Source organism: Pangasianodon hypophthalmus, chromosome 5 (genome assembly GCF_027358585.1).
Source record: "Pangasianodon hypophthalmus isolate fPanHyp1 chromosome 5, fPanHyp1.pri, whole genome shotgun sequence".
In the NCBI taxonomy this organism is placed as follows: Eukaryota; Metazoa; Chordata; class Actinopteri; order Siluriformes; family Pangasiidae; genus Pangasianodon; species Pangasianodon hypophthalmus.
In genome coordinates, this window is record NC_069714.1 from 1629815 (window position 1) to 1640000 (window position 10186).

The following is a 10186-nucleotide window of genomic DNA, read 5'->3' on the forward strand; positions in this document are numbered from 1 at the left end:
AAGGGAGACTAAATCTGGAATGAGTTGCTCAAAAAGGACATGTGGCTGTGATGGTGACATGTTCACACACTTTTATAGAAGGAGTCTCCAGTGTCAGTGTTCTGTAACAGCCAGTAAGTTTGTGCTTTCTGGTTTCTCGGTAAAACGATAAGCTGTGTTTTTTTTTTTTTTTTCCAATTAACTTTCCATACAATTAAATGTAACTATAAACAGTTAAAAAAGCACAACATGCCATTCATTAATATATTAAAATCTGTAATCGTAGTGGTATAAGAGGAATAAAATGGGACTATATATACGACTATGACAAATTGTTTGACAACAAATTGCATCAATTACCAATTAATTAAAGATGCCTATCTGTTCTTTAGTACTGTAACCAGTATTGTAAAAGTTTAAAGACAATAAAACAAGATACACAACACTTTAATGCCTTAAACAAATAACACATGACGAATAAAAATGTTTTTTTTTTTTTTTTTACCTGATTACTGGATGAATTGCATAGTATTATTCATTGCTTTAGCAAAGCACTGTAGAGCCACTGAGTACGTAATGTCAAATCACTGTGGAAAAAAATACTTCATGTTTGTCGTGTGGTCATGATGGTTTCACTTGCTGAGCTAAAAAAAGAGGAACCTGTGCTAGCTTGCAGAAGTTTCAGTTCCAGTACGTCAGCTGTGTTCTCAACACATAATTAATTTATAATGGTATGACTACAGTCAGGGTGCACTTGTGGTCTGGTGTTTTGTGGAACACAGACAAACGCACACTAAATATACACAGACTGAAAACGCATGTCTTAGATAATGTTGTCTTGAAAAGAGTTTAATCAGAAGGAAATGCTAAAGAGCAAATCTAAAGAAACACTTACGCTCCATGGCCAGAAGTTTGTGGACACATGACCATCACACTCATATGCTGTTAGAATCTCCCTTTGCTGTTATAATAATCTTGTGGCTGTGGGGATTTGCTCATTCAGCCACAAGAGCATGAATGAGGTCAGGTGCTGATGTCAAGCGAGGACGCTTGGGGTTCAGTTGGTGTTCAAGAGGTCAGGGCTCTGTGCAGATCACTCGAGTTCTTCCACTCCAATCTTGGCAAACCGTGTCTTCACGGAGCTCGCTTTGTGCACAGGGGCGTTGTCATCCTGGAACAGGTTTAGGCCTCTTAGATCCACTAAAGGGAAATCTTGAAATTGTAACACTACAGCATACAAAGACATTCTATACAAATGTCAGCTTCAGATTTCTTGGCAACAGTTTGGGGAAGAATCACATATAAATATGATGGTCAGGGGTGCACATACTTTTGGCCATATAGTGTACTTTGAATGTTCTGCATATCTGGAATATAATCAGCAGAGGGTTGTTGTAGTCGAACCCTAAACGCTGTTCCTCAATCAGCGCTTTAGTACCGTTTTTAATTTGACTTCCTCTAGCCATTTCCCTTTTCATAAACTCATGTCGCCATCTTATGGACTGCTTTCGATACTTTAGCTGATGGATGGATGATACGCATTTTTAAGTCATTAAGGAATAAAAAATTTTTTTAAAAAGCCATAATCAGCAGAAGGTGCTCGTGTTCAAACCACTCTTTACTATTTTTACAGTAAAATAAACTTCTACATCTACCCAGATAACATTTCCCAGATAACGTTCCCGGAATTTTCCGGCTTTCCAGGAAACTTTTCTTTATGAAAACATAACATTCACATTTCATTGCGCATTAAGGTTCAGGGAATGCTCCCCTAACATTCCCATGATTTTTAAATAATTTGAACCTCTCAGGAACCTTGTGGTAACCTGCAGTGGTTAAGAGAATGTTCTAGTAACCTTTAAATAGTTTAAACCTCTCAGGAACCTTGAGGTAACCCACAATGTTTTGGGGGAACATTTCCCTAACGTTATTTGAACCCCTCTGGAACCTTAAGGTAAACCACTGAGAACGTTCCCCTAATGTTCAGGTAGCCTTAAAATAATCTGAACCTCTCTGGAACCTTCTGGTAAACCTGGATGGTTCTGGGAAAGTTCTCCCAACATTCCCAAAACTTCTGAATAATAAGAACCCTCTCAGGAACTTTGTGGTAAACCCTTAAAGTTCTGGTTACCTGTAAACAATTTAAATCTCTCTGGAACCTTAAGGTAAACCACGGAGAACGTTCCCCTAATGTTCAGGTAGCCTTAAAATAATCTGAACCTCTCTGGAACCTTCTGGTAAACCTGGATGATTCTGGGAAAGTTCTCCCAACATTCCCAAAACTTCTGAATAATAAGAACCCTCTCAGGAACTTTGTGGTAAACCCTTAAAGTTCTGGTTACCTGTAAACAATTTAAATCTCTCTGGAACCTTAAGGTAAACCACAATATTTCAGAGAACATTCTCTTAACATTCTAGTAACTTTTAAATTATATCAATCTCACAGGAACCTCGAGGGTTCAGAGGATAAGTTTCCATAACTTTAAAATAATTTGAAGCTCTCTGGAACCTTAAGGTAAACCTTGGATGTTCCCCTAATGTTCTGGTAACCTTTAAACAATCTGAACCTCTCTGAAACCTTGTATACCTTGATGGTTTTGGAAAGTTCACCCAACGTTCCCATAACGTTCAAATCGCTCAGACGTCTCAGGGACTTTGTGGTAAACCAGGGAGAATGTTCTCCTAATGTTCAGGTAACCTGTAAACAATTTGAACCTCTCTGGAAGTTTGCACTAACCCCCTTAACATTCTAGTAACCTTACATTATTTCAGTCTCTTAAGAACCTTGAGGGATCAGAGAATGTTTCCATGATGTTCCCACATCTTTTAAATCATTTGAACCTTGGAACCTTGCAGTAAACCACAATGTGTTACCACATTGCTCCCCGAACGTTCCCCTAACGTTTCCACAACTTTAAAATAATTTGAAGCCTTCTGAAGGGGGGGCATGGTGGTTAGCACTGTTGCCTCATACTCCAGGGTTGGGGGTTCAAAGCCTGCCTCTGCTCTGATTGGTTGGATGGGTTGGCACCCCGTCCAGGGTGTCCCCCTGCCTTGTGCCCCGGGTTTCCTGGGATAGTCTCCAGGCTCCCAGTGACCCTGTGCAGGTAAAGTGCTACAGAGAATGAAAATGGAAGGATGGATGGATAGATAGATGAAGCTCTCTGGGACCTTAAGGCAAACCTTGGAGAACGTTCCCCTAATGTTCTGGTAACCATTAAACAATCTAAACCTCTGTAGAACCTTGTGGTATACCTTGATGGTTTTGGAAAGTTCGACAAATCGCTCAGACCTCTCGAGGACGTTGTGGTAAACCACTGAGAATGATCTCCTAATGTTCAGGTAACCTCTAAACAATCTAAACCGCTGTAAAACCTTGATGGTTTTGGAAAGTTCAACACAAGTGCTACAGAGAATGAAAATGAATGGACAGATGGATGAAGCTCTCTGGGACCTTAAAGCAAACATTGGAGAACGTTCCCCTAATGTTCTGGTAACCTTTAAACAATCTGAACCTCTCTGTGGAACCTTGATGGTTTTGGAAAGTTCAACAAATCGCTCAGACCTCTTGAGGACGTTGTGGTAAACCACTGAGAATGTTCTCCTAATGTTCAGGTAACCTGTAAACAATCTGAACCTAACCTCTGCGGTAACCCACACTGTTTCAGAGAACTTTCTGTTAACCTTCTAGTAACCCTTAAGCAACCTCTGTGGAACCTTGCTCCCTCTGCTGGAGTCAATGCACTTTATGAGTCAATCCCCGAGAACAGCACTGGTCGCTCAGGCAAAGGCAGACTATTTGACCAGCAGAGGGCGCACGCGATCAACTCGTCAGCTCACTTCCCTCAGCGCGAGCACCGTTGGTCAGTGGAAAACACTGCGCAGTCGCGTGCAGCACGACGGCGGAGGCAGGACTGGCTCTCTCTCGCGCGCTCTTCTTCAAGGGGGACGTTTCTCGGAGCCTCGTCGTTCTTGTTGATTTCCGCCGGTGGCGGCTGAGGCGATTATGGAGGCGGTGACCGGCGCGGCGGCGCCCAGGGTGGTGGGCGCGAGCCGCGGCGTGGAGCGCGCGCTGGAAGAGGCGGCGGGCTCGGGCTCGCTCAACCTCAGCGCGAGGAAGCTGAAAGAATTCCCGACCGCGGCCGCGCACTACGACCTCAGCGACACGGTGCACGCAGGTAATCACACACACACACACACACACACACACACGCGCGCGCGCACTGACCAGGTTTGGGAAAAGACTGTTAGGTTCCTGTTCCTGGGTGTTTATGCGCGAGCTCGTTGTTTTGTTTGTGCTAATGCCGAGTTCAAAAACATCAACAGCCGAGCAGAGAGCAGTGGAGCTGCACTGGAATGAGCCGTTTAATCAAGTGCTGAGTTAGTGCAGTAACTGTTGCAGGGTTGAATGGGGCTCCTGTAAACACTTCTGCATCTTCCAGTGCTAGAAAGTGAATTCAGATGTTCAGTGTAAGTGTTAATGAATTGCAATAAGCTCATTAACACTCAAGAGTATTATGATGTTCTGACTGGGATCAAGCTGCCATTTGCAGAAAAAATTACTGCAATATTACATGATGCAAATACTGATCCAATGACAAAGTCAATAATAACAAACATTAAATAAGTAACAAATGATCACAAGCTGTTGGACCGCATTATGATCATACATGCATGCTTCTCAACGCGTTTTATTTTTCTATAAGATCTACAATATTTCTCTTTGTAGTCTGAAATCAGTCCGGCATTCTGTCCGTCCTGGATGATGATTGGCCGAAGGTTAGATCCTTGTAACTCCAGGTTTACCTGTGAGTCTGGAAACGTGTTTAATACCAATAGTACACCAACACCAACACCGCAGGAAATAAAAGTATCCACCAGAGATGAACTTTATATTCGACTCAAATGCAAGATCGCTCCTTGCGAATACTGAGGCCGTGCCATTTCGTGAGGTTATAGTAGATCAAGGATCTTATTCTGGTGTCATATGATAGCATCTGGAAATCCCCTCATCTCACAGATCACACATTAGGTTTCAGTTTTGGTGGTTTCACGTTGTTTCATGGGATTAAACATCAAGTTTTTAATCCCGCTTGTAATGTTCTGTTATGGTCTGAATAGAATATTCAACAGTTTGATATTAAAGACTAACGTATAAGTAAGATGGATTATTTTTACTTGTTTTGTTCAATACGGCATCGGAGCCCTGAGTATGGCTTGATACCTGACACTAATCCCATACTACCATCCTTCACTCTGCATGTTTGCTGAATTACGCTAGGTTCTTGCGAAACGTCACAGGCGTGCATTCACAGTAATTGGCGTCCTGTTTGACTGGGTTGTCGGTTGACATCACACCAGTGGCTTGTCCAGGTTTTAAGGCACGGGATGGCCAGAGCACAGGAAGGCACAGGAAGGCATGGCAACACCTAATTAATACATCTATATAGGACAGTGTTGCATTTACAGAGTATCTGATTTGTCCATCAGAGTAAAAGAACAGCAACATAATGATGTCACTCTATCGGAAACATACCAGCTCTATAGTTCATAATGCTACAAGGAAGCACTACAGTGAAATCAAGTAGTGAAATCAGTGTGTTAGACTGTGTTAGAGTGTATTAGAGAGTGTGTTAGACTGTGTTAGAGTGTATCAGTGTGTTAGTCTTTGTCAGTGTGTATTGGAGAGTGGATTAGACTGTGTTAGAGTGTATCAGTGTGTTAGACTGTGTTAGAGAGTGTATTAGTCTGTGTAAGACTGTGTTAGAGTGTATTAGAGAGTGTGTTAGACTGTGTTAGTGTGTATTAGAGAGTGTTTTAGACTGTGTTAGAGTGTATCAGTGTTTTAGACTGTGTTAGAGTGTATTAGAGAGTGTGTTAGACTGTGTTAGTGTGTATTAGAGAGTGTTTTAGACTGTATTAGAGTGTGTGTTAGACTGTATTAGAGTGTGTGTTAGACTGTGTTAGAGTGTATTACAGAGTGTAATGGACTGTGTTAGAGACTGTGTTAGAGTGTATTAGAAAGTGTGTTAGAGTGCATTAGAGAGTGTTTTAGACTGTGTTAGAGTGTACTAGAGTGTGTGTTAGACTTTATTAGAGTGTGTGTTAGACTTTATTAGAGTGTGTGTTAGACTGTATTAGAGTGTGTGTTAGACTGTATTAGAGTGTGTGTTAGAGTGTATTAGAGTGCGTGTTAGACTGTGTTAGAGTGTATTACAGAGTGTAATGGACTGTGTTAGAGACTGTGTTAGAGTGTATTAGAAAGTGTGTTAGAGTGCATTAGAGAGTGTTTTAGACTGTGTTAGAGTGTATTAGAGTGTTAAATGTTAAATGTTGTGCTTTTCATGACACATGATTAGACTTATTAGACCATGCTCGTGAAATAAGCCTAACTTCTCCTCTTATCTGCAAACACTTGAAAGTCACGTGTTAACGTGGCACAGTAACGTGGGTATTTTCAAAACGTGGAAAGTCCCGTAGTGTTTATAGCCTAAAGAATTGACAGCTTTCTCTATTTAAATAAGCTGCGCTCCCATTGCAAACAAAATGCTTTGGCCTAAAACAAGGGCAGTGCGGCGTGTGTGCTGGATTGTAACGTTCCTCTAACGTTCCTCTAACCAGTGTGGTTTGAAACTATTAAAATACAATCGATCGAGGTCTTGACGTGATGCGTGGTGAGACATGTGACGTGTCTGGTGTCATTTGGCCTTCAGCGTTGGCCGATTTTTATCAAACATCACTTTGTTTCATGGGAAAAATATCTTCACTTACTTGTAGGATCCTCATTTCTCGAATCTCGACCTGCTGTTTCTTTTCAGTTCCTTTGGTACATTTCTGCAAAGTAGCCGATCGACAGATCTGAACCAGCGAGTGTTTTTTTTTTTTTTTTTTTTTTTTTTATTTTGAAGAGGAGCACCAAAATGATGTCATCAAAAGAAAGTTCCAGTAAAAACACAACACAGTGACACACAGTGATGAAGTGTTAGTGTGCAAAGTGTGAAAGCCAGAAGTTTTCCTCCCTTTCCTGTATCACTCACACACACACACACACACACACACACACACACACACACACACACCTGGTCAGATTTTACACATCTTTAGACCCATTTACTGCTGCGTTTGTTAAACTGGCTTTTTACACAAGACAACCTTTACAGAAAGCCAAGGCAAGAGTAGAAAGTATAAAAGGATTTATTCATCTTTTCTGGCTGTTTGAATTCAGCTACAGTGACATCTGATGGATTTTTACACACACACACACACATAATATATTTCTAAGATGCTAATGTTGCAGTTTCTCCCAAAGTAATGTGTGTGTGTGGGTGAGTGTGTAAAAATCCATCAGATGTCGGCTGTGTATACTCTCACAGAGCGCTTTATTAGGAACACTATAGTATTACTGAGTAAGGAGTAAGGCCTCCCTTTGCTGTCAGAACAGCCTCAATTCTTCATGGCATGGGTTCCACAAGATGGTAGAAACATTCCTCTGAGATTCTGGTCCATGTTGAGACGCTTGCAGATTTTGCAGGTGCACTTTCATGCTGAGAATCCCCCGTTCTACTACGTCCCAAAGGTGATCTACTGGATTCAGATCCAGTGTCTGGGAAAGCCACTGAGGAACTCTGAACTCATTGCCATGTTCATGAAACCAGTTTGAGATGACTGGAAGTAGCCATTAGAAGATGGTAAATTGTGGTCATGAAGAGATGCACGTGCTCAGCTATAATACTCAAATACGCTGTGGCATTCAAGAGATGATAGATTGGTATTAACGGGCTCAAAATGTGCCAAGAAATCATTCCCCACACCATTACATTACCTCCACCAGCCTGGACTGCTGTTGTAGCCCATCCGCCTCAAGATTCAATGTGTTTTGCATTCTGAGCTGCTTTTCTGCTCTCCACATTTGTACAGAGTGATTATCTGAGTTACTGTAGCCTTTCTGTCAGCTCGAACCAGTCTGTAGACCTCTATTATCAACAAGGCGTTTCCATTCGCAGAACTGCCACTCAGTGGATATTTTTTCTTTATTGCACCATTCCGAGTAAACTCCAGGAGATCAGCAGTTATAGAAATACTCAAACCAGCCCGTCTGGGTCCAACAATCATACCATGGTCGATGGATATGGTTGATGCGAACATTACCTGAAGCTTCTGGCCCTTATCTGCGTGGTTCTATGCCCTGCTTTGCTGCCACATGATTGGCTGATTTAGATAATTGCATGAATAAGCAGGTGTACAGGTGTTCCTAATAAAGTGCTCAGTGAGTGTATGTTGTGAATAGAGCATGGAGGTCAGGGTTTGGGTGGTTATAGAGAAGTATGTGTAAATGTGTGTGTGTGTGTTGCAGTTATAGGAAATGGTCGTTTCTCTTGTAGGGCAACACAATGAACATGGGAGGAGCTGACATCCTGCCTCCGTGTGTGTGTGTGTGTGTGTGTGTGTGTGTGTGTGTGTGTGTCTTTGTGTGTCTGTGTGTACACACAAACATACTTGGACATATGTGTTAATGCATGGGCATGCACGCAATGGGTATACGCCTGGTAATGTAGTGAAGTTTACACACAGTGAGCTACGCAAAACCTGCAAATAAACAACGCTGTGTTCATTTCTTAGTAAATATCTATGTTAAATAACTGTTAGAAATAATGAAGTCTTATTATATTTAACTTAATTATTATGATAATCCTGACATATTGTTGAACGCTGCGTAAACGTGCTGTGAACGTGCCTTAGCTAGCTACATTAGCTATCACTGTCAGTGACTGATAGCAGCTGCTCATCAAGAACGACTTACTGGGTAAGAGCCGTTATTTTCACTAGTTGTCTGTAGACATTTTAGCATGACAACGTAATGACGACATTAATGTGATACAATAATAAACATTTTATAGACTATAGATATCCGTCCATGTTTGTTGTGTTGTAGCTATTAGGTAGCTGTTTGTAGGTCAGAAGAAGTTGATGGAAGTGTTAAATATTGCGATGAAAGCGTACTTAAGGAAGTTAAATTCAGCGTAATGGTGTATTTCATGTAACCGATTCAGAGTCTGGCCTTTGAGAAACACACACACACACACACACACACACACACACACACACATGGCAGAATGTGGTAGCGTCTGGTGTGTGGTAAAGTCTGGTGTGAAAGATTTAGCAAGCTTCCGTGTGTGCTTTGTGTACTGATGAAATGTGCAATTTCTGATTTTTTAGGAGTTTGTGCTTTTTTTTTTTTTTTTTGCACTTAGTTCCATGGACTCATGTTTCATTAAAACAGAATATTATTTTTTATTTATTTATTTTTTTATTAGTTACCCTAACAGTGTTTAAGTATGGTTTTCATAGCCCTAGGTTTCCAGGTTGTAGGTTTTCTAGATTTTCGATGATTGATTGGTATTAAAAAAAAAACAAAAAACGTTCCCCACACCACTACATTACCTCCACCAGCCTGGACCGCTGTCGTAGCCCATCCGCCTCAAGGTTCAATATGTTCTGCATTCTGAGATGCTTTTCTGCTCTCCACTTTTGTACAGAGTGATTATCTGAGCTACTGTTGCCTTTCTGTCAGAAAAAAAAAAAAAAAAACGTCTCACACCAGAGCACACTGTAATTGTAACATCATGACACACCCACTGTAATCATGATGAAAAAAACAAAACAACAAAACCCTGCTGGTTGCGGTGCGTTTTCAAAGCTGGGCATTTTGGTGTAGAAAGTGGAGCAGAGGGGAGAGCGTACATCCTCGAGGCACTCCGGTGTTCAGGGTCGGAGAGGCTGAGGTGCGCTTCCTGAGCCTTGTTTCCGGTCAGGAAATCAGCGCTTGTATTGCAGATGACAACTCGCCATTAGTTTGAAACGTTTACATAACAGATGAATTAGACGCAGCAAAGCTATAAAACGTCGTGCTTTACGATGTTGTCACGTGATAACGCTTGTCAGTCGGAGTAATGAAGGGGACACGTGCAGCGGCGCCTTCGTGCACAGCTGATGGAAATGACGTTTTCGCCTCTTTTGTGACGGTTTAATTTGTTTGCACGTAAACAGCTTCTCTCGCTCTTTCCTTCTCTCTCCCTCTCTTTCTCTCTGCTTCTGTTTTGCTGATGTGTTACAATGTGTTATTTATCTTGTTTTGGTGGTACAGCTGGCGCAGATGACTAGACTAATCCCAGACATAAAGCACAGCATGAAAACACACACACACACA

General features: G+C 41.6%; 1 protein-coding gene across 6 annotated transcripts in view; it reads left to right on the top strand.

The window, feature by feature from the left end:
• Positions 1-3843: 3843 nt before the first annotated feature.
• lrch1 (leucine-rich repeats and calponin homology (CH) domain containing 1) overlaps positions 3844-10186 on the top strand; it is a 51700-nt gene continuing 45357 nt past the window's right edge. For 4 of the 6 annotated variants that reach the window (XM_034304537.2, XM_053234068.1, XM_053234069.1 and 1 more), the window contains exon 1: positions 3844-4157. In XM_034304537.2, coding sequence (XP_034160428.1) covers positions 3986-4157 — 172 coding nt within the window. In that variant the 5' untranslated portion in view covers positions 3844-3985. The remainder of the gene's footprint in view (positions 4158-10186) is intronic. The other 2 variants (XM_034304538.2, XM_053234071.1) reach the window with 1 other exon arrangement.